The sequence below is a fragment of the Drosophila ananassae genome, chromosome 2L, assembly GCF_017639315.1.
Source record: "Drosophila ananassae strain 14024-0371.13 chromosome 2L, ASM1763931v2, whole genome shotgun sequence".
Lineage (NCBI taxonomy): Eukaryota > Metazoa > Arthropoda > Insecta > Diptera > Drosophilidae > Drosophila > Drosophila ananassae.
In genome coordinates, this window is record NC_057927.1 from 7,073,449 (window position 1) to 7,098,062 (window position 24,614).

A 24,614-nucleotide genomic window follows, 5' to 3' on the forward strand; every position below is an offset into this window, starting at 1 on the left:
TTTTGCTCACTCACTTGTTGTTCGATAAATGACAACAAACTTTTTGATTTCAATTGTCATTGCTAATCAGTAATACTAACCCACCAACCAAGAAACTCATCTTGACAAACCATTTTTTTATCAATTTTAACTTTTTGTATTTTTTGCATAAACAAAGAATTAACGTTAAGGTCTTAAAGACTCCTTTGTTTCCGAGGTCTTGGAGGGTTGAAAGAAACTGGCGTATTATCGGTTATGGATACAATATTTAGGCCTCCCATCTGAAGTCCCTTAATGGCCGACTGGAATAAAAGATTCAAGTTTGTTAAAATGATACAATTTATTAAAGAATTTCTGCAGAAGACTCACCATTCTTCCAGGACCTAGGCCACGAACCTTCACGCGCACTGTCTTCCAGCCCAGTTCAACGGCTTTCTGTAAGATGAGTTGGGAAATCATTAGATATTATAGATAAGTAGTCCAGGAAGCTACATGTTGGCTCTCCTTAGGCTATTATAATAAACTTACCGCACTAATGGAAACAGCTGTCGCTTGGGCGGCAATATTGGTGCCCTTGCGGGTATTTTTGAAGCCTTCTATACCACATGATCGTATCAGCCTTAGGACACCTACAAGGAAGATTAAGCTATTAATAAATTGATGCATAATCAGGATCTTAAGATCCCTACCCTTGTAATCCGTCACTGAAATAATTGTGTTGTTGGAAGACACTCGAATGTTGCAGATGGGCAGTTCGTTGAAGGGGATCCCATTGAATAGTTGTGTGGCAGTACTGGCATCAGGAAAGAACTGGGCCTTGCTGTGGGACATAAATTGGTGTATGTATTAAAATTATTATAAGAATTATTAAATAACTCCCTACCGGTTAATCAGAGTGTCAATATCCACGACCTTTTCGCCGATGGTTCCCTCGTCTTTGGCCGGCAGTGATGCTCTCATCTCCTTTCGGTCCTCCGCCTTGCGTAGACATGCCCCCGTGTGGATACTTGAGGCTTGTATGGGCACTATCCTTTGTACGTGCCTTAAGGCACCTAATAAAGCTGTTTTAAGTGACATTTTTAGTTTATTTATTGCTGTTTCGTGTTCCCCAGTTATATCATTTCAGCAGAGTGACCAAAAAACAACAAAAATACCAAAATATACCAAAACTGTTAGCTAACAGAGTGCTGTTACTGGCATGTTATTCTGGATGGTGGTAAGAAGAAGAGCATTTCACGTGTTTCTGTTTTTGATTGCTGGTTGCTTTTGTTTAAAATGGCTTTGAAAAGATTGAAGAGTAAGATATTTTGTGATTTAAACAATCTAAATGTAATCTAATTTTTGCATTCTTAATTTAGCTAAAAAGTCCAAGCGCTTGACGGGCCGCCTGAAGCACAAAATCGAAAAGAAGGTGCGCGATCACAACCGCAAGGAACGGCGTGCGGCCAAGAAGACCACCAAAAAGGGCAGCAAAAAACAGAAGCTTATCCAGATCCCGAACATCTGCCCCTTTAAGGATGAAATCCTCAAGGAGGTGGAGGAGGCCAAGCAGCGTCAGGAGGCCGAGCGCCTGGCTCGTCGGGAAGCCTTCAAAGTAGAGAAGGAGCAGAACAAATTCAAGTCCCTGGAGTCCATGGTTGAGGATGCGGACATGCGGAGCACGGTGCACGGCATAATGCACGAAAACGACGAGGACGACAACGAGAAGAAATACAAGAATGCCGTGACCAAGGAGCAGTCCCTGAAGCAGTACTTCAAAGAGTTCCGCAAGGTGATCGAGAACGCCGATGTTGTCCTGGAAGTAGTCGATGCTCGAGATCCCCTGGGTACCCGTTGCAATGAGGTGGAGAAAGCGGTTCGCGGAGCTCCTGGAAACAAGCGCCTGGTGTTGGTGCTGAACAAAGCAGATCTGGTGCCACGCGAGAACCTGAACAACTGGATCAAGTACTTCCGTCGTAGCGGGCCCGTCACCGCTTTCAAGGCCTCTACACAGGATCAGACTTCGCGACTAGGACGTCGCAAGCTGCGCGAGATGAAAACCGAGAAGGCCATGCAGGGATCGGTGTGCATAGGGGCTGAACTTTTGATGTCGATGCTGGGTAACTATTGTCGCAACAAGGGCATCAAAACCTCCATTCGTGTGGGAGTTGTTGGCATTCCCAATGTGGGTAAGAGTTCCATCATCAACTCCCTGACCCGCGGCAGATCCTGCATGGTAGGAAGCACTCCAGGTGTCACAAAGTAAGCAGTCTCCTATTTTTAGTTCGAATTTCATATCTAATTCTTTGGCTTTTACAGAGCTATGCAGGAAGTGGAGCTGGATTCCAAAATAAAACTGATTGATTGCCCTGGAATCGTGTTCACAAGTGGCTCTGAGAACTCCCATGCCGTTCTGAAGAACGCACAACGCGTGGGGGATGTGAAAGACCCCTTTACCATTGCAGAAAGCGTTTTGAAGCGCGCCAGCAAGGACTACTTCTGCACCATGTACGACATCAGCAGCTACGACACTTTTGAGGAATTCTTTGCCAAGAAAGCAGCCAGAATGGGTGAGTTTCTCTCCTAGATTACTATTGATTCATAGCCATAATCCTCTGCAAATCTCTAGGTAAGTTCCTCAAGAAGGGCGTTCCAGATGTGGTGGCAGCTGCGAGAAGTGTGCTGAACGACTGGAACACGGGCAAAATTAAGTACTGCACACAGCCTCCGGAAGCAAAGGACACCCAAAGTGCTCACATCAGTGCCTCGATTGTGCATTCGGAGGCCCGGGAATTCGATGTGGAGAACTTTGAAACCATGGAAACCGAAATCCTAGATCAATGTGCCGTAAAAACAGATGATATCATGGAAATAACATCGACAGGGCCACTTGAGATAAGGAAACCCCGGGAAGATGAAGATCAGGCTGCAGTCAAGCAGGCTGAAAGTTTGATAATCAACGAGAAGGAAAAGGGGCAGAAAGGTCGTAAACGAAAACTGGATGACGAAAAGGAAAAGCCAGACCCTGTACTGCTCTTAGAAGGTATGTAAAGATGCAGTCATTTTTTCGAAAATCAATTTAATTTTCTTTTCTTTTGTAGAAAACCAGTCCCTTAACAAAGGTATTAAAGAGCTGCAGAAGCGAAAAAAGAAACAGAATGTGCGGAACGAGAAGAAAATCTCCAAAATTACAGACGTTCTGGATAGCTTTAGCTTAGGTTCCGTTTCCACAAAGGCCGACAAGTACGATTTTGATAAGGATTATGTGATTGAATAATTATTGCCCGCCTTAGTCTTAATTTTTATAATAATCTGTTGATTGTACACTAAAATATATAGAAAAGTGTAAAGTCTAAAAAAGTCTTTAAATTGGGAAAAGATTTTAAAAAAGTTTAGATTTTCCTTTTTAGTTTTTATAAATATTTCTGTTCAAATTTTATTACAATCTTTTAAACTTAACATTATAGGTGAATTAATCATTTCCCCTTTAGTTTGTGTGTCCTCCATGGAATAGAAAGAAAAGTGGTAACAATTTTACGGGGATCGCATTTATTCTTAGAACAATATACATACAAGGCTGGGATTCTAAGATGGCTTACATTCTGTTTGGTGCAACGGGCTCTGGCGCAGGGATCTCTCCAATGCCCCATTAAATCATCGAATTGGCGTTTCCATGGGACTGGAAAGGCCACCGATATCGGGGCTTACAAAACACAAATGATCCACGAATGACTTTTGATAGGATGAATAGGATGAACTGACATGACAACGAAAACAGTCAAAATATCAACATAAAACAAATAATGTTTGAACATGACGTGCGCTTTCTTAAAACCAATTGGGATTCCAGTACGCCAGAGCCGGTGTCCTCAAACTGTTTCGAATTTAGTTAATAGTTTACATTTGTTATCATATTAAACCTAGAATCTATGCAGAGTCTACTGAACAGATTTGTATTTCAGTGATGTTTGGTTTCATTTTGGGTGGGGTATAAATTATGGTTTTGGATTTCAATCCAACGGATAAAAACGTCGCATAGAAAAGGTCTGTAGATGCTGATCGAGAGGTCTCTGAATGTTTTGTGGTAACTAGTCTATTCTATTTGCCATCGATCTCGAAACTGGTAACCCTGATGTGCCTTTCCATTAAGTATGTATATATAAATTAGTTATTTATACATATCATATAGCTACTGGCACAGAGCTCTAGCCCCGTGCATCGGTACATACTACATGTTTATATATATATATATATATATATGTATATATATAGAGTGAATCACAGGATTTCAATTTTTGCTATGTATGTTTAACAATCAATTACAATTACTATGTATTTCAATTCAACTCGTCTGACTCCGATTTCCTCACTTAATGCGACTCTGATGCGTTTAAAATTAATTTCGATGTGTCTACTAGCAGTAATTGAAACTTGTTTCGTAATTATGTATATAAACATTTAAAATGATTTCTTTTGCAGTCCTTTGTTGTTCCAAATTATTGGTTGTTTAATGTTTAGCTGACGTCCCTGCCTCCGCCCAGTCAGGTTTCTCGATCTCGTCGTCCTGGCCCTCTCGAAGCTCGGGAAGGAGCACACTTTGCTGCACAGCCGGGTCAGTAGCTTTTGGGCCTTTCGGAGCAGTTGGCGCGATCGGTGTCGGTGGCCTGCCTTCTCGTCCTGACAGGATGCCAGAGATGGCAGGTGTGGTAGGGTGACCGCCGAGAGCGCCTGCATCAGGTACTGTCACCGCAGGTGGCTGAAGTTCACGTCCAGCCAGCAGGGGCAGCGCATGATGTCCTGTCGCCGGTAGAACTGTCCCCAGCCCTTGGCGAAGCTGATCTTCAGGCTGAACCAGTCGATGGGTCCCATTTGGTGGTGTCCTTGCTGTCTCATGCTTAACATTTGAGCCCTAAAATAATACAAAAAATATTAATTATAAATTTAAAATATTTAAAATTAGTTTGTTATCTAACCTGTGTGTTTCGAAGGCTTTCAGGCAGCATCCGGGCAGCACTTTGCTGACACGCTCCAAGGTGGGTGAGCCCACAAAGATGGGAACATGGCCACGGTTGTAGATCCAGACATCCCCCAGCTCCAGGCTCAACGTTACCCCTAAAAAGAGAGTTATATTTTAGAAAAAGTTATGGAAAACATATAGGATATAGTGAGCTTACCCAGTCCGACCTTTTGACGCGTTTTTTGCACCTCCTCCGTCTTCCCTGTTCCGCCGACCGAGAGGTCACTGAGGCACATGCTGTCCCCCCCACTGTCCACCAGTCCATCCGTGTAGATGTTGACGGCAGTCGTCCTGGCGTGGAACATCTTCCCGACCCGATCACCCAACTCCCAATAGGCGATTTGGCACCAGCCATTGGCATTAATGTTGTGATCTGTAAATAAAATGATTTGCCAAGTTAATAAATGCTAATTTTTAACTGTAAATTATTGCCAGCAATCTTTAAACGAGTTATTTTAGATTTTCAAATATTGAATATTTATGAACTATTATTTCAATTTGAGCTTACAAAGTGTAGGCTCCTCGAAGGCAATAACTCTTTCGTCGGCTAATAAAATGTGATTTAAAATTACAGAAACATTGCGGCTTTGCGGTGTGGGGCGGGGGAGTGAGCTACAAGCCCCTACCTTACCGAGTAAGAAACGAAAAATAAAAAAAAAAATATATGACACTTTTAAGCGAAGACGGCAGCTAATTCAGCGAGTCGAACACATTCAAACAACAAGCGCCGCATTCACATTACGTTCACACTCACTTGTGTGCTCAGACATTTAAATGGTAATAATTTTGGCGCCAGGGAATTACGTAAACAGGCCGCCGTAAAACCCACAGAGTCTGTTTATGGGTTCATTTGTAGTATATTCCGTATTCCGATTCCAATTCCGAACGCGTGTCTCGGCAATAATAAAGCGCAAAACAAGTGCAACTCTTTATGCCAAATCCTTGCTAACAAGACTCTCGAATGTGTGGGCTTTGCTCGCAAATTATTTAATATTTATGGGCACATAAAATAATGATAAATCTAGAAATAGAAATTCATTTAATTTCATTATAAACAATGGCTTTTTTGTGTGCGCTTTCAAATATTGCGTATACGCCACCGATCTCCGCTATCCGCTATTTACAAAGAAAGCAAAGATCTTTGGCAATTTAGCATGAAGCATGAAGACACCCCTTTGAAGGGGTGTGGGGTTAAGTAGAATCAATCAACAATGGGTTAAAAAGCATTGTTTGGGAGACATCGCGCATACGCCATGTTGGCCACCAAAGCGAATTACAAATTGCAATTGCCAGCCAACAGCCAAGAGCCAACAGCGGCGGGTCGATAGTCGTCGATAGGTGGTGTATGTACGAGTATTTGGCCATAACGGCGAGAGCCAATTCGTGAAATGTGTGCACATTGGCAGCAAACAAAGTACAATCGCTCACAAAATCACAAAAATCGCTAAGAAAACCATAACAACAATAGCGCCCAGCACGCGCTCGCCGAGAATAAAATTCGAACGAAAGACCGAAAGGCGAAAAAGGCCAAGCCCAGACGGACGAACAGTGGCGCCAAGTAAAAATATATCGCAATAAATCCGTAGACGGCTTTTAAAATTTTGCATGGCAAAGAATGTGCCGAAAGCGGTAGAACGGGGGGCGGAGGGGCGGAGGAGCGGAGGCGCCTCACAGAGCGGAAGCGGGCAGGGGGCGGGGGCGTTGGACGCTGCAAGTGGCGCCTGTCCGATGTTTACCTAATTAGGTCGACGCCGGCGCTGCCGTCGGGTCCCGCCATGGCCACGAAAATTGTTTACCCCACCAGGCTGGCGTCGTGCTCGACAAGATTGTGGGCCACTGAAGTTGATCCAACCCAGAGAAAGGTGATTTGGAAAAAAAAAAACAACAAAAATTTGGATAATTTATTTCCGTCTCTCTGATAAACGAAATTTTCTATGGGATTTTAAAGATTTTCTAGCTTCTATCTATTTTCTAGTTTCTAGCTATGATGTTGAAATATGGAGTTTTTCAATTAATTTCTTATAAAATGGGTTTAAAAATATATATATTTTAACCAAACATTTAGGATTTCAATATTATATGAAATATAGTTTTTAGATACTCCTTTAATTCGTAAAATTCATATTTTCCTGGGTATTTTAAAAAGATTTTCTGAATGTGTTTTAAAAAGTTTTCCCGAATTTCGTAAAAAATGTATCTAAATGTATCATTTCCTTGTAAAAAAATATATATATTTTGATCAAAAATTTAGGATTTTAATGTTATGAACATATATGAAATATAGTTTTTAGATTCTCCCTTATTTCGTAAAATTGAAATAATTTTGGGCAATTTTGATAAATGTGTTTTAAAAAATTGTTCCCAAATTTAGTAAAATGCTCCGTTTATATGTAGCTTATTTTGAAAGGTATGGCTGTAATGCTTTGTTGCCATTTTTTTGTAGCGCCATTTCATGATTGTTGTTCTCCCCTTTGCTAATATTCATGTAAGAACGAATACATACATTTTTGTTAGATGCCCGAATCCACGGGCTGCTACATCATCTTTAAATTTAGAATATTTTATCTTCAATCTGTGTGCATGTGTGGGTCGAGGCAGTGGCCTGTAAGTTTGTTGGTGGCCCACATGTGGGACTTTCGGGGAAACGTGGACGCCTCGGATTCGGATTCGAGGGCTGTGCTCCACATTGCAGAGCCAGTGGAGTCGCCACGGCGTTGCAAGGCTATTAGATAATTAAATCGATAAAAAGAGTAAAGGGATATGCAAGTCCAGGAGTATCCTTTCCTCACAAAGGCAGTTAAATTAAATTGACCTGAAAACTGACCACATTTGCCGAAAAACTCTGAATTAATTAATTTAAAATTTGAATCTATTTTTAACCGGCCTGTCACCCAATCGTCGTAAAGCCGCAACTTAACGGTCCATTTAAATGTAATAGTTTTCCGTCATTTTGTCGCCAGTACAATGCCATAAAAAAGTCAAATACACAAAAGTCCAATACGGCCTGGCCTGCAATCGCATTAGTGTGCGTGTGTGTGTGTGTCGGCCAGAAACTGGCCAGTTTCACGGTGCCGTCTCAGTCTCAGTCGCCGGGTAATGCCATGAATGATATCATAGGCGGGCACCACGGTGGTGAAGCCCAGAGTGCGGAGTGCGGAGGGGGTGCGGCTTGTTCACCCCTCTTGAAAACCCCTTTGTGGAGCACTCTTGTAAGTAAGATTGTGGCGCCTTCGAGAGCGCCAACTCACCTCACTCCCCGCTCTCTCTCACGCTCACGTCGGCTCTCAGACGGTGTTTGTTTTTCGCTCATTATTTATTTTCATTTCGTTTTTGCTGTTTTCGCTTAAAAGTTAATATCAATATAGAAAGTGACGACCTGACGCGGCAAGCTGGCGCCACGAGCAACTTGTCCGTCGCCTCAGCCGGCGTCGCTGTCGGCGAGCTCCAACACACGCGACTGCAGCCCCCCACAATACTCTTTTCTCTGTTCCCCACACCCCAAATCTCCCCACACCACCACACCTACATGGCAATTCTATAGATTGCCAGTGCAAAATAATCGCCTCTCCCGCATATACATACATACGTCGATAAGGGGGATAGGGGGAGCATGGTGAAGGAAACTCACCTTTTCCGTCAGTAGTAAACGACTCGAAGAGCGAAGGCTGCTCCGTCCGCTTGAAGATGCTCGAAATGCTGGGGCTCCACGTGCTCAGCGCCGTCGACTTTGCATCGTTCTGCGAGTCTTCTTCGGAATCTGGAAATAGCGTAGGAGAGGGGTAGGGGGGGAGTCAGCAAAGTCTGGATAAAATCATTATAGTTATTTTTTTATCCTCACCTGCATCTTTCAGTCTCAGCATTTTTGAGCGATGGGAATCTGAAATAGCGCACAAAAGACACATATCTATCAGATATTTTTCAATTTTCAAGTTTTAAAATTTTGATTTTTAATATAATATATTTATAAATAATTTATATATGATTTTTATTATAATATAAACTTTACATAATATAATATTAGAATTATTTTTATTTTAATCGAAGTTCAAAGACAAGGTTCTCAATAAATCTTAAAAATAATTTTCCTTTCAAAAACCATACTGTTTTTAGGAAAAAAGATACAAGTTCTTTAAAAACATGAATCTATTCCCAAATATTATACCTTAGATACAAAATTTATATATTTTTATTAAAATTGTCAAATCAAAGTTTTGAAGATCAAAGTCTACTTATAAGTATCTCAATAAATCTTAAAAATAAGTTTTCATCTCAAAAACCATACTGTTTTTAGAAAAAAAAAGGTATAAGTTCTTCAAAAACTTAAAACTATTCCCACAAATAATAACCCTAAGATACAAAGATTATATATTTTTATTAAAATTGTCAAATCAAAGTTGGAAGACAAGTTTCTATACTTATAAGTATCTTAATAAATCTTCAAAAACCATACTGTTTTTACGAAAAAAAAGGTATAAAATCTTCAAAAACTTAAAACTATTCCCAAACATTAACCCTCAGATACAAAGATGATATATTTTTATGAAAATTGTCAAATCAAAGTGAGGTATACTTTTAAGTATCTCAATAAATCTGAAAAATAAGTTTTATTTAAAAAACCATACTTTTTTTTAGGGAAAAAAAGGTGTAAGTTCTTTAAAAACATTAAATTATTTCCAAATATGAACCCTCAGATACAAAAATTATATGTTTTTATTAAAATTGTCAAAGCCAGTGTGCAACTAGAATCAATGGAAGATAGAAACCCATCTCTACGGATGATTACAATCAAAGATTCGAGTTATAAATGCGCGTCTTCTAGTCGGAGCGCACATATGATTAGATCATGGTTCGCCAAACTAATACCAGCTAGCTAGTGTTTGAATATTTGTTCAGCAAATCAAAGCGAAACAAAACAGAGAGGGGGCCAACAACAACAACAAGACAAGACAATCAGATACAAAAACAACACCACAAAAAATAAAAAACATTCAAAATAAAATAAAATAGGAGGGGGCAAAATATAAAAAAAAAGAAACAAACCCAAGCGTAAGCAAGCCAAACATCAGCGGGCGATATAAAAATAAATAATCTTTGCATATCAGGCAGCAGGGGGACTGGGGGACTGGGTGACTAGGAGGCTTGGGGGGACGTATCATTGGCGCAGAATTCGTTTGATGTTGGCGCTTTTATTTAATCTCGCTTACATTCTACTCCGTTTTCATTCTCTCATTTCACTCCCCAAAAACAAAATTCTATAAAATAAATAAATAAATAAATAACACAAAAACAACGAACCGAACAGGTCGAATTCGATGGCGAAGATCGGACGAGAAACCTCAATGAATTACTTGCCACTTTTGGCCATACATTTCATTTCATTCAATGCGATTCAATAAATTTCATAATTTATGAAACGTCGGATTAACGATTTTTGGGTTAAATAAGAAAGAAATTATAAGAAATTAAAATTCAATAATAACAGCAGTGTCGAGTGTTTTAAATACTCATGAAATAAGATATATGAACGGATGGTTAGACTACATACGAGTATATTATTAAAGGTTTTTGGGAACCCCAGTTTAGGGGCTTGGCAATTATGTTTTTAAATGTCCGTATAATAGGATTAAAATAGTCTACAAAATTGTTAACAAATATATGCAAAAATTTATTATTTTCACACTAAAGACCTTAAGATTAATGTAATCATTTTGAAATATTTATTTCAGAGATTTTTGAATTCAAAGTGCAACGGATTAGGATTTTTGATATCACAGATCTAAATGACAGATCTGTAGTGCTTTCGGTATTCCGACGGCACGGCGCTTGATGTGCCTCGTCAACGGCGCCCGGTTCAAATCGACTCGAATCGTTTCGATCCGGCCCCACCGGGGCCCCAAATGTACCAGTTAAACCTGATCACGCCGCGTCATCCACATCCACATCCACATAGACGACGCCAACGTCGAAAATCTAACGATTCTTGAAAAACGAGCGAGGCGAGGCGGCGTCGACACCGAAACCGAAACCGAAACCTAAGGGAGCCCCAATGATTCCACTAGGCCAGGCCGTCCGTCAGCCAACTGATGGATGGATCGTATGACCGACCGGCCAGTCGGCAAAAATAGTCAACTGAATAATCACGGTTATGGGTTAGGGGAACTGGATACTGGATACTGGACACTGAATTCCGACAATTGAAATTTTAGTAAAAATAATGCCAAACTATAGACATGTTCCAGATTCGAATTTGTTACTTCTGATGATCAGATCAGTGACTGATTGAGAAATATGATTTACAAACTCGTAATATCCATTAAGTAAAAACCAATAATGGAACTGCTTATGGGATGTAATAAAAAGACCACATTGATGCTTTCTAACCGACAACATAATTAGTCAAGTTCCCTTTAATGCCATCGACTAGGCCCCAAAACAATTTAGGCCCCAGAGCCCTATAGATATTGTATTCTTATATCTGTATGTGTTGAAGATGTGTCTTCGGAGCCAGTCTCCATAAAATCAGAAAGAAAAAAAACTGAACCGTACAAGGCGTATAAACGAGCGGAGTGGAGCCGTCGAACAAGAACCGCACCTCTCAATGAGATCGGATGGATGGGGCTGAGGCACGCAAAATGATCCTTTTTATGGGTGCACACTGGGGGGAACTGAGACTGAAGACTGAAACAAAAGGGACGGCGGGATGCCGGGGGAAGTTTGAGGAAGACCAGGTCCAAAGACTTAAGAGACCGGCGACCACTCGTCGTTACAATTCCTGGAATTGTGTTCCCCTTGCCGATGCGGATGGAATAACATTATCGACTTGTTTAATGTGTTCGGCGCCATCATTAAAAAACCAGTCACTGTCGGGACGTCCATCCGCCGGCCAGACGATGACACAGCCAACGAAGCCAGAAGAACCACGGCTGCCTGCTGTTGCCTCTTGCCTCTTGCCCGTTGGCCATTCAACGTTGTACGTTGCTAGTTGCACACACAGGTAAGTGGCACAGGTAAGCGACGGCAGAAGCGGCAGCAGCGGCAAGGGAAGCTGAAGATGTATCTACCAGGCCCCGGCACGAACAGAGTCTTCATGTTTCCCAAAGGATCGTCGTTGTTGTAGTTTTTTTTTTGTGTTCTTAGTTGGTTGTGTTTTTGTGGACAGGAATGTCGGTATAGACATGCCTTTTCGCCATCCCATCTACAGTGATTATCGGTTAGGGGTCCACTTCGAGAATGCCCACAAAAAGCGAGAGAAACGGTGATCCTAATCTTGGTTGCTATTGAGTTAAGCATCGGCCAGGTAAACATATGCAATTTCTTAATTAATTTGCGGCCCAAGGATTGAATCTATAAACTGTTTAAAATTCTATAGGACTGTCTTCTATAGAACTATCTGATAAGGAGACGAATTCCTATCATATTCCATGGAAACCCTTCGATTTCCTTTCTGCACATGGCGCTAGTGTCAAGTGGGGTTTCGTTCCAATTGAGGTTAGAACTTGGAGCAACCACTACTGATTGATGAAAACAACCCACACACCCACGGATGATGTATTACATGCATTGCAGTTTAGTGCTGATATAATAGACCGATTAGATTATGGCCGGCTGTAAGCTCAGTCGAGTGATACGCACGTTCTAGATAATGATTCCAGCGATGGAATATACATACATAGGGGCTAGTAAACTGGATGAGACTCAAGCTCATCCTGGTTCCTATCAATTAGCTAAGAAGTTCTGGGAATATGTACTCTATATGAGTGTTGCAAGAGCTGCATTCGATTAAAATTTTTATAAATTGTATCTGTATTTAGGTGGTAGGTGTGTGGATGCGCGTGCTAAAAATAAAAACAAACAAATCGGAAAGCGCACATAGTGCGAATGGGATCTCTAAACGATGCGCCAACTAGCTGGTGGCGACGGATATGCCTCGGCCTCCAATACAGTACAGACTCACTAGAGTGAACCAATTAAGGGGGGGCTACTATTAGGGATTCTGAAATTTTCACATTAGTTGTTTTATACATTTTTAGAAAATATTAAAAAGGAAAAACTTCAAAACTCCTTAAAGTTATATTTTATTATTTAATTCTTTTTAGAGATCTTCAACTGTATTTGGAACGAGTACGGGTAATGGCTGACTTTGCCGTAGTTTTTGCTTTTGCGTTTGCGTTGGCGACGACGCCTGATTATTTCCTGGCGCCAGTTTCTAAATTTACGCAAATTATTTTCAAAAGAATTTAGTCGCCGTCATGTTGGGCCGACCGTTTGCCGTTTGCGTGGCGCTTTCACGCACATTCTCCCCACCTCTCTCCATGTGTGTGTGAGTGCGGCAAATGATAAAGCGGAATAAATGAGCCCCACTGAGAAAAAAAAAAAAAGAGAGAGCGGGAGAGAGAGGTGATAGTATGGGTGTCTGGGCAAAAGTCAAGGCGGCCGCGGGGCTCCACAGTGAGCACAGGAACTTGAAATTCAATTTTCTGCGGGAGCAATTTAATGCCTAATACAGACCGGTTGCACCTTGTCTCTTGATTTCTGGCCTTATGCTTCAGCTTCTCGCTCTTCCAGGCCAAACATTCACACAGATACTCGCCTCACACACATACCACTGCAGAGTGCAACCCATGCTCGAGTGGCTCTTTGCGAAAAAAAAGCTTAAAAAAAACTGAATTGGCGAGCAGCAGCATTTTCATATGGATTTCGCATGCGATTGAGTGTGTATGTGTGTGTGTGCCCTGGCGCCACCAAATACACACACAAAACGACGACTGCACTTGTGTGTGAGAGTGTGTGTGTGCGACGACAGTCGTGGCTGGGAGAATGGGCACACCTGCCAGCATTATTCTTATCGGTTTTAAGAAGATTTTTAGCCAGGCTGTGACTATTTATCCCCTATACCTTAAAACCCCTTTAAAAAAAACTTAATTCTAATATTTAAGATCTAAGGACATGTCCTCTCATTACCTGTCTCGCTCAGGCACAGGATGCGGAACCAGTGCAGAGGATTGCAACACGTGTAGACCGAGTCGCCGGCGCTGGGGCAGGAGGGCAGGCGCTTCAGCTCCTCGCCGCTCCGCAGATCCCGCCAGAAGAACAGCCGGCTGGCCGTCACATGTTGCTCCCGGGCCGTGGGGTAAGGTAACAGGATGCACTGCAGGTAGGTGGGCGGGGTCGATCCAGTAGCCTGGGGGGTCTTTGTTGGCCCGTCCACTCGGCTCTTGACCGCCAGCAGGAGTTCCCCCACCTGCTTGCGCTTCAGCAGCTTCATCAGGGCATCGAAGTCCTCGCGAAAACGCCGGGTGCTCTGGAGCTGCGAATGAGCTTGGATTTGGTTCCGGCTTTGTTGGGCATGTTGGAGGGCTTTCGCAGTGGTTGGAATTGTGGACATTGATTCGCTGATGGACTCTGTCGCTCCGCCGCAACAGTTTCGTAGCATCGTCACAAAGGCGGCGGTATTTGTTGTCCGTGGATGATGCACTCGCTCCACCTGATCCGGCTCCCTCACCGTCACCCGACTCCGTTCCTGATCGCTTTCTTCGATCAGCATATCTTCGCCAGAACTTGCGCAACTGTAGCCAGGTGCGATACAGTAGAGGTCCGAGCTTTCGCCGGCTAACACTGATCCGCAGCTGGGCGACGGTGGGAATTCCAAGCGGTTTGGCAGGTGACGGTACGACTCGTTGTTGTTGTTGTTGTTGTTGTTGTGGTTCGGACTCATACTCTGGCAATAGGAACCAGAGCAGTCCATGGCGCAGGGCATCGAGCTGTAGGGTGGCGGCGGGGTCTGACGCATCGCCAAGGAATCCTCCTCGCCGGAGTAACCAAACGACTGATGCGGATTGTGAGGGCGGAGTCGAGGTGGAGGGGGCTGCGGCCGTGGTGGCGGGTCGCCCGCTACAGACGGCACCCCATCGCGCACACCCGGATTGTTTCTGGACGCATAACGCCATAGATCTTTCTTCTTTTCGTTTGGGAATATCATGGAGGGACATACAATTTTGCGGTAACATCGATCCTATTGTATGCGCATTATTTGTAGTTGACTAACTTGGTTCGCGGACTCGACGGGGCCGGCTAGTCACGGTAAAGCGTATTTATTTTTACTTCAGTACTGTCTCTTGTCAGTTTGCGCTTCTCACTTTTTTTTTTCGCAAATGTTGATTCTTTGGGGGGGGAGGAGTATGGGGGTAGCTTGGGGAGTGTTTTATTTTTTTTTTCCTTATTTTCTTAACGATTTTAGACTCCCTCGTATCACTCGTTGGCTTTTGATATGTTTTTGCGCCTGGTATGATATGTTATTTCCAGTGGTGTACTCTGCAAGAAAAGAGGGGATTGTTGATTAGTCATTGGCTTTACTGGTATTCCCAGCTTCTGTCTGATATACACTCGTGTTTATGGTACAAGACTCTATAGGTGGGGGATAACAGTGCGTATACTTGATATGCAGCTTAAAGCTTCTAGCCCTTTTAAAAACATTACTAATTAAATGGTAGTTTATTAATGTAAAAATTTAACAAAAAAATATACATTCTAGACAGTAAAGTGTCAATCTTCCTGTTTACTTTTATTAACTTTAGAACCGACAACAGTGCGTATACTTGATAAGTTCTTCTAAGCTTTTCCGAACCCTTATATTCTCCTTAAATAAGAACTAAAGTTCTAAAGAACAAAAATACAATGCAACAAAAGTAATTTATTACTTTCCGACATCCAAGTAAATATCCCCCCTCTTCTTTTAACACGCCTACGCCCTTGGAACCGCAGCAAGAATCTGCCTCCGGATCGGATCGTATCGGATCGGTTGAGTGAGTAATGCCCCTGCCCCCCCCCACAGACGCCGCTGCATATGCAAAAGATCGGAGACGGGAAGTGGTGGGGTGTGGGGACGACCCAAAACAGTGGTGGCAGAAGGGGTTTGTCGGCAAGCGGGGGTAGAAAGAAGGGGGCGCCGCCGCCGCAAATTAACAGTGTCTGTGTGTGTGTGTGTGTTTGTCTGTTTGGTGTTTGTGTGTGGCCCATGCGAGCATTTCCATTTTGTTGCTGGCATTTCTTGCGCTCCTTATCGACGACAAAAGTGGCGCCGCCGGCATGACGGCAACAACAAAAACAACACCAACAACGACAGAACCGAGCCACAGCAACAAAATTACGAGTCAGCCCCACAAACATACACACACACACACACACACACCGACACACATCACTCCCTCTCTCTCACACAGACAGACACGCTCGCTTGCGTGCAGAGTTGAAAGGCTGGGGCTATGGGAGTGCAAGCGAGACACAAGACCCTGGCGCCACTGACGTAATAAAAGAAATAATAGTAACGATGTCGGCGGAATGGCGCCACCAATATAAGCTTATATCAGGCGGCAGTCGGTTTGTCAGCCGGTTTGACAAGTTGAAGAATCAACAATTTAAGGTTGAGGTGAATTTGGAATAATCTACTGTGGTCAGAAGACCCGAAGAGAATGCGGGAGAGACTCTTCCGACAGGCTGGTATTGGTGTATAGTGGTGTATGGTGTGTGGTGGGAATGGGAATGGCTGCTCGCAACACTTGAAATTCTTTCAAAACTCATCGAAGCCAAGAATTTTTGTTGGGTTTTTTAAAACCAAAATCGTTTTATCTCGGGGGTTTCTAAATAAAAATAAATATAATAAAAATAAATGTATCCTTATCTGTAGATAGTGTAGTGCTACAAGCGAAACCCATAATTATGATCAAATCTACAAGCTGGAGATTAGTTTATTGGTCACTCCTCGAAACCATTACCTATTTGTTTGTCAAAAAATCGCTTCGAGAGATCTATTCAAACATACATAATGTGTTCAGGTAGCTGGGTCTTCTGATAATGAAAGCATGACTAATTGGATGTTCAATTGGTAGATACGATTTGCCAGTAGATACAGGCCCAGGTACCTCGATTACCAAAAAAAGAATGAAACTCATAAACGTCGCTTATCATATCGCAAAAAGAAGGCCTATGAAGGTAAAAAAAGCCGGAGAAACACCTAAAATCTAAAATTAGAACCATTAATTATTAGAACCCTATAAATTGTTCCTCCCAAAAGGCCAATTAAATCATATATTTAAAAAAATAACCATAAACACGAGTATTGAAGTAAAAAAAACACTACTTACTTTTGAAGTACGCTTTCACATTAAGGTATCCGTTTTATCCTTAGAGGATGATATGTATTTGTTTTCCAAACATGTGCTTAGCTACATGTGTTTCTGATATGTTAAGAAGTTCACTTTCTTTCGGATTTACATGACTGCAGAAGAAATTGGCTATTCTTATTATATTTCTCAACTTTACACGTGCCGAAGCTTATAATTTTTTGTATTTTTTGCTGTGAATGGCAATCGCAGTCGTCTTATTTTTGCACTGGTCAGTAACTTTTTGCATATGTATGTACGGCTTTATGAGTATGGATCCGAGTAAAGTGTTGATTTTGTTAAATATTATGTTGGAGTGGCCGAAAAACAATAACAAATGAACGTGGTGGAAAAGGTGTTCTCGTTAGCTTTGCGATTTGCGCTACTTTCTGCCCCCCCGACTGTTTGTTTGTATGGATGGGGTCTGCACTCGGGCAGCACTGTAATGTGTGTACGTGGCTGCCGTACTGGTAAACTGCATTTCATTTCTTTTTGTTTGTTTGCAGTTCGATTCTGTTTTTTTTTTTGTCAGCTATTTGACCAGTTAAGCCTCGAAGATTCACAAACACACACACACACACACTGGCACTCGGAAGCAAAGTTCTATTCGGACAGCGAAATCGCTTATGGTTTTATTATTTTCGCCTGCGCTGTGCTTTTCTTTTGCTATCGATTTTTAATTTGAGAACACACCAAAAACCAAAAACCAACACACACACATGACTAGCTTGCCGTCGCAAATTAACACAATCTCCAATTGGGTGCCTGACAACGTGATCGGAGATCCGTATCCGTGAGATACGCGGCGCGAGCTAAAACAGAAAAGCCGGGGGAGAAGGATTCTCTTTCTGGCAAGTAATGCCCCGAGATACTCTCCTTCGCACACCCACAAACCGACATACATATGCTTGGGAACTCATAACAGAAAAAAAGGCATTTCCTACTGACTGACTGACTGGCGATTTCCAATCACATTTTCACTCCGATTGATTGCACTTACACTTTATTTTGTGTTTCCCTTCGCCCTTTCACTTCTCATTCACTTTTTTTTGAATTTTGCTCGGCTGGATTACGGAGTTCTCGATTACGGAAACAGAATTCAGCAGTCGGATTTTGGAACGAGCCACTGCAGGCGTTGGTGTTTTGTTTGTTGTTTACGCCGAGTTTACAACAACAAGAAACCCGTATCCGAGTATGGCCAAAAGAACGGAAAAAAAACGGTACGGAATCGCGACGGGTCCGCTCTAGGACTGATGATAATATATCAAATTATTAATATTATTTGTATAAAAAATGATACATTTAAATCATCAATTGCCGGCTATACTTCAACGACTTGGCTATTTGCTTCCTTTGGCCCACGGAAATCACGTAAAAATATTCGGAGGATTTTCACAATTTCATCGGATTCCGTGGGTTTGATGCTTCTCCGTTGAGCGCGCGTTTGAAAATAACTTTCAGATACGAGTTGATATTTTTACAGATACACTTACACATACAGATACATTTTCGTTCTCATTTTACAGATACAGATGCATTTTGAATGGTTATCCACCACGGTTTTACCCACCATTTGGTAGGGTATCTCTCAGATACTCTCTGCGCTCACACAGATACTCTCTGCGCACGCATATATACATTTTACATAAATTTTACGTTTCAGTTCTCACGCACACCCACAAGCAGCTGCTCTCCGTTTTCCCTCACAGCTGATTGTTGGGTTTTCCAATACTGCTTAACTATACGATAGTTTTTAGTGTTATAATCTACGGTAATATTCAAAATTTTCCAAATTTAAAATGAAAAGTTGAGAGCCATGGGCTTTTAATGGTTTTTAAGCACAGGAAGCATACATTTTGGGGCTCGTATACGTAATATTTTTATACTCTCGAGTTGATATAAGATTTATTGTAATTTAAAATTTTATGAAAAAAAGAAAAAATGTTTAAGAGGGTTCTTAATATGATTACTGAAATATTGAGAGTTTTTGTGTATCCAAAAAACGAGTAAACTTTGCGAGTCAGGAACATCAACATTTAGCGCGGGGTTCCTTGCCGCAAAATGTGATGAATGGTTGTGATCAAGGGCATATCAGTTGCAATTGCCTTGCCCATGTCTGTCCCAAACACACAAACCCTTACAACCTGGCGCCCCTGCAGCGTGCAGACACAAAAAACCCTACACTCCCTGGGAGGATCGGAAACTACACTGAGAATATTATAAGCAAACTTGACAAAAAGTTATTAAAAGAAAAATCTACATAAAACATCTTTTTATATTCAGAATTTTAAATATTTTTAATTTGAGTATTTAACATTTTTAAGACCAACTAATTTTTTCAGTGCAAGGCAGACGCTCCAGTAGGAACCCAGCAGAAATACATAATTGTCTCTCGTTTGGACGACTCGAAAACACAAAAGCAAATAGGCTCCCGTCATTACGATAATAACAGGTCGGAAACAGGGAACACAGGCCACTTGTGGCGATCGCCTGGATGTTGGCAGGAGGAATTCGTTCGTCGCCGTCCCCGGGACTCTGGCGTCGTGAGCGTTAAATAAGCCAGAACCGGGGAATCGGCACCGGGCCACTGACTTAAAGAAGCATTACCCCGGGAAAGGACAGCAGGAGTTTGAATACATTATTTTCTTATGAGGGCCTGAACATTCCACAAACGTTAAACAAATAATAAGAGAGTAGGAGTTACCTGCTGGAACCGACGTTTTCATTTTTTACGAACTTTTATTGGTAATTATACAAAAGGGGTTTTAAAAAATGTTAGTTTTCTGATCGCCTTAGCTTAGAAAGAAAGTAAATTTTAATAAAATGCTGTCATTTATTATAAATAACGATTTCGAAATAAAGATGCACACATGACTGTGACAAACTCTGATTATTTTGTTTATTTCCCTCAGCTTTTTATAAACAATATATCGTATGATCCGAGATATAGTTTGTTTGCTTATTTGTTTAGAGGTGTTGTTTCAAATTTCATCACCTGGTGCCTATCTGGAGAATGTAATCTTTATGAAGGTGACGTCATTTTATGTACAAATGCATAAAGTTGTACATACGAGTATATTAGCATAACTATATGTATTTAGTGTGGGTTGTAGTAGTTGGAATGGACATCTATGAAATCTTAACTCGCTCAGCGCTGGTTTACGCGTTGGCATGCTGGGAAAGTATCGGGTTTCGGTTTCGGCCTCGGTTTTGGGACAGCGCTTTCAGAAATGCCGACAAGCTGAGGAATTCGGCTCATTTGAAATGTTTTTCTAATTTGCTGACCCCAGGAATTCTCAGAAACGTGAAAAACAATCTAGATTCTAGAAGGACAAATCGATCTAGGGGCTATCATGAAAAGTAATATTTTAAATCGACACATTCGTGTTTCCCACACTCCTCCCGAGTAGAGTAATCCCATCTTAATAAGTTTTAATTGCACTTGATCGGCGGACGATCTTTTTTTTGCAGAATTTTTGACTGATTGTCCAGTTGACAGGAGCCAACTTGGGTGGCCCTTCATCGTCGGATGTCAGAGAAACGCATTCTCGGCTGCATTCGAGCGCATATCTGCAGCGGACTTCCTCCGAAACCGACGAAATTCTTGGCAGAGAGCTGAAAACCAGTTTAGCATCGTTCCATCATCATCATCTTATCCTGTGCCAGCACTCTTCGAGATTTGTATGCCCCTTAACGAGCTGCAGACCTTTTGTTTCTACTCATTGATATTCGCCACCGACATCATCTCCCTCCGCCCCACGATTGTCGTCGGGTTTTGAATTTCATAAGCTAATTTTCGAGAGTTCATTCAAAGAAGATAAATCTGAGTAGCGTGTGTCCCTTGAAGTCGGAAGAATTTCTTTGGCCCTCAAATGCAAGATCGACTTACCTGCCAGTTCTGTTTGATTGTTTTTTTAGACTTGAGCTCTTAATAAACGGAAATTCACATAATTTTTTAGTAAATGACTTATTAATTTTAGGGTTTGTTTAACTCAACAAAGAAGATCAGAAAGCGTTTCCACTTTAAAACATAATACTCTTGGTTTTTTGTTAAATCTAAAATTATTTAAAAACTTTTAACTTCTCTAGAAAATATTCTTAAAACCCACACTTCTTTAAAACACAATAATATTAATATTATTTCGTTGTTTAAACTTTTTTTTTTAGAAAAATAATAACACTATCTAGGTGAGTTTGCTCTTACCTGAATAGTTTGTCATTCCAAATTTTACAAAAAATTGTTGTTTTTATAAAGTTTTTTTTTTAATAATTTCTAGTTAATTATTTTGTATGAGATTGTTTGGGTTTTAATTGCGCGCGTTTGCATTTGCTGTAATGCGGTTTTATCGGACGTATCCCGTGACACATTTCTAAGCCAACTAAGCGCCAGCCGTACCCGGACTCGTCCTTTTATACTCGCGGCAAGGATACGACCGGAGTCTGCTTGAGCGGTGCGCACTTGGGACTTTTGGACTGTTGCGACCACTGCGCACGGACACGGACACGGACTCGCCGGCGGCGACGTCGCCACGGACGCCGAATCCTTGGACGCCGACGCCACTTCTGTCCCGACTCCGACTTCTGACTCATTGTCAGTTAGCTTCAGCCATTCATGCTTCCATATACTGGTATTCATACTGGTGTGTGGATATTTGAGTTTATTGTCGTTTTCCTTTTTGTTGGCTCCTTTGGCAGGACACGTTTGTTGTTTTGGTTTTTGTTTATTTTGGTTTTTGGCTACCGCTGCTACCAGAACTTTGGCTTTTTATTATCAGTATTTCTCAGAAAAATAATTATTATTTTTTTATTAGAAGTATAAGAACTAAATAATTAATATGTGTAATGGGAATATGATCTTTATTTTGAATTTTTAATAATAAAACTATTCATTTTAATTTCAAAAATATTGATAACGAAATATTCTTAGAGAATAATTATTTGTGGCTCCCCTTCGTTTCATAAATCCGATTAATAGCAAACAGAATAAGAAACCCTATACTCGAAACTGAAAGAAAATTGGGGGAACTGCAAAAAAAACGTACGAAGAAAGTACATAAATTTTTAGTGGCGTCACTACGCGTCTAGCTGGTCTAGTCTTAGTGGTGTCTAATCTGCGCGCCATTTCGTTTTTCAAATGTTGGCTGCCGGCTGGCTTCGGACGACGACAGTGCCAGTGGCGTCTGTCGGCCGAAGTTGGCCTAAACCACACAGCACGAGGGCGCTAGACATTTGCGAAAGTTCGAATGACTCCGGCAGACCGGCAGATTATTGGCAACAATAAGGGGAATCCAAACAACCATACCTAATGTCATTAACCACTAATTAACAGGTTCGACAGATCTTAAGACGGGCCGAAGAACGGCCTAATTACTCATACGACATGTGGGTCAAGCAGATAAACCCAAAAAATTACTCATACGACATGTGCACCAAATAGAAGGGGGGATGATTGTTTACATTAGTTAAGGTAACTAAAAAGTCTAAAGACTTAATGAAAGGATCAAGCGAGGCACAGTTCTATGTAGAAATTATAAAATAAGCCATTTGCCCATCCCCATTAGAACGAATCCTGGTGTCGTCAACAAAAAACAACTAACAGATAGACGCGACATAACTCGTCATCATCGACGCGCCGGCTATTTTCGCATCTAATTGTGAGAGCAGCGGCATTTGACGCGACAATGGTGGCAATAATAACGGCGCCCAGTGGCGTGGCGCTCTCTTGGCCCGTTCGCAAATCAAAGTTCTGCGTATCCGCATCCGCATCCGCTGTGTCCTGCCCAAACTGCGCCACTGTCTGCTCCAGAGTCCTGGTCCTGTTGTCCTGGTGTTGTCGTCGTGCCATTGTCGCCGTCGCCGAAGAAGACTGGTCGCCGCAATCGTCTGTCTAAGTCTAGCCTTTGGTTACACTATAAGAAAGATTTTTTAGTTTATTATTATTCAATAAATATTAAACTAAAAGATTTGCTTGTTATGTGAGCCGTGAAATTCATTCGACTAGGCTCATACAGCATTTCCATACATTTTCGAAATGTTGACCCAGAAAATTTAACAAAAAAAATGTTTAAAAAGTTTCTAGATCATAGATTTTGATGAAGATCGATAAAGAATCAATATACCAATCATTTAAAGCATTCCGCTGAAGAATCGGATGATAATTGGCAAAGATATAGCCTTCGGGGGGCTCATAGGGGCATCTTTATACTCTTTTGGAATTTTAAAGAGAAACCCCCGGAAAATTTTACAACATTTTTAACAAATATTTGATTTCAAGATTTTGATGCAGATAGATGGAGAATCGATTCACAAATCTTTGAAGATATTCCACTGAAGAATCAGATGATTTTTGGCACAGATATGTCCTCCACTGGGGAGGACATATTGCCACTCCCATACATTTTCACGATTTTAAAGAGGACCCTCAGAAAATTTAACAAAAAATCTGAAAAATATTACGTTTTGGTATTCCTCTCAAGGATCGGATGAGAATTGGCAAAGATATGGGCTTCGCTAGGGGGTCGCCGATCGCCGATCTAGTCCCGTCAAGGATCGGATGATAATTGGTAAAGATGTAGCCATTGAGAACTTTAACATATTTAATACCATTTCCATTACTTGAATTTTTCCAAGTGTTTTTGCCGGCAACTTAAAATGGGGTGGGTTGGGGCGCGTGGGCTCCGGGGCGCATCCCTTAGCGCTGGGCGGACTGTTGCCGACAAGTTGTCGTCTTGGTGACCGTCGCCACCATGGTTGGCGTCGTCGACTCAGAAATTTGCAACAATTCCACAGCGCCGCCGCCGCCACTTGTTACGCACTTTGGCGCCTCCGAACAACAAAATGTCCTGCACGGACAGCAACTGCCGACACTTCGACGCTTGATTCTGCGCCAAAAACAAAACAGACAGGCCACAAAACACGGTCTGTCACCGCTCCTTTGATGCGACTGTCCCCCACATTGCTGATAACTCAATTTGAAAACACATATATGCAATTACAGTTAATAATTCATGAAATGGAAAATTGGATTTAATTGATCCCATATATAATCCAGAACCAGACCCAGACCAAGTAAAGACCTCACAGTGTCCTGTGAAATGGTATGCTTTATTTATTATACTTTTGAAATCATAAAAATAATCAAAGGTTGTTTCTCAATCGGCAAAGTTAAATATGTTTCCAAGTGCTTGCAAGTGATAAATACAAATTAATCTATAATAATTATTGTATATGCTTTTAGTTTCTTATGCAGCTACAGTATTTTGACTCTTTTTTCGTTTTTTTGCTTAAAAAGCGTATAATTTTTTTGGAAATTTTTGCCAAACTCTTGCAATAATTTTTACGATTATAGGAAAAACATAAATTTTGGTATAAAAAATATATATGACTTAAAAACAACACTCAAATGAAAAGATCCAAAATGTCAATTAAATAAAAACAAAGTAAAATTATGATGCTCCACAACGGATTCTTACAACAAATAT

At 41.4% G+C, this 24,614-nt stretch overlaps 3 protein-coding genes and 1 long non-coding RNA gene across 4 annotated transcripts; 2 read left to right on the top strand and 2 right to left on the bottom strand.

Annotated features, from left to right (window-relative positions):
- Positions 1 to 117: 117 nt before the first annotated feature.
- On the bottom strand, positions 118 to 1,128 carry LOC6499872 (30S ribosomal protein S11). The gene is made up of 5 exons (XM_001953696.4): positions 863 to 1,128; positions 669 to 799; positions 508 to 608; positions 349 to 414; positions 118 to 281 (listed from the first exon to the last, which is right to left on the bottom strand). Exons 1-5 carry the CDS (start codon positions 1,054 to 1,056, stop codon positions 174 to 176), a joined length of 600 nt encoding a protein of 199 aa, XP_001953732.1. The 5' UTR covers positions 1,057 to 1,128; the 3' UTR covers positions 118 to 173.
- Positions 1,129 to 1,135: 7 nt separating this feature from the next.
- Positions 1,136 to 3,243, top strand: LOC6500692 (guanine nucleotide-binding protein-like 3 homolog). Its single transcript, XM_001953697.4, has 5 exons — positions 1,136 to 1,276; positions 1,338 to 2,220; positions 2,278 to 2,528; positions 2,588 to 3,001; positions 3,060 to 3,243. The coding sequence occupies exons 1-5, from the start codon at positions 1,255 to 1,257 to the stop codon at positions 3,233 to 3,235; spliced, it is 1,746 nt and encodes a 581-aa protein (XP_001953733.1). The 5' UTR covers positions 1,136 to 1,254; the 3' UTR covers positions 3,236 to 3,243.
- Positions 3,244 to 3,484: 241 nt separating this feature from the next.
- LOC6499871 (mothers against decapentaplegic homolog 6) lies at positions 3,485 to 18,599 on the bottom strand. Its single transcript, XM_001953698.4, has 8 exons — positions 18,134 to 18,599; positions 17,116 to 17,249; positions 13,937 to 15,286; positions 8,814 to 8,852; positions 8,604 to 8,732; positions 5,133 to 5,348; positions 4,932 to 5,070; positions 3,485 to 4,867 (listed from the first exon to the last, which is right to left on the bottom strand). Exons 3-8 carry the CDS (start codon positions 14,952 to 14,954, stop codon positions 4,702 to 4,704), a joined length of 1,707 nt encoding a protein of 568 aa, XP_001953734.1. The 5' UTR covers positions 14,955 to 15,286; positions 17,116 to 17,249; positions 18,134 to 18,599; the 3' UTR covers positions 3,485 to 4,701.
- A 139-nt stretch (positions 18,600 to 18,738) lies between these two features.
- LOC123257035 lies at positions 18,739 to 20,023 on the top strand. The gene is made up of 2 exons (XR_006506954.1): positions 18,739 to 18,904; positions 19,476 to 20,023. It is a non-coding gene; the product is annotated as an uncharacterized LOC123257035 (long non-coding RNA).
- The last annotated feature ends 4,591 nt before the right edge of the window (positions 20,024 to 24,614 follow it).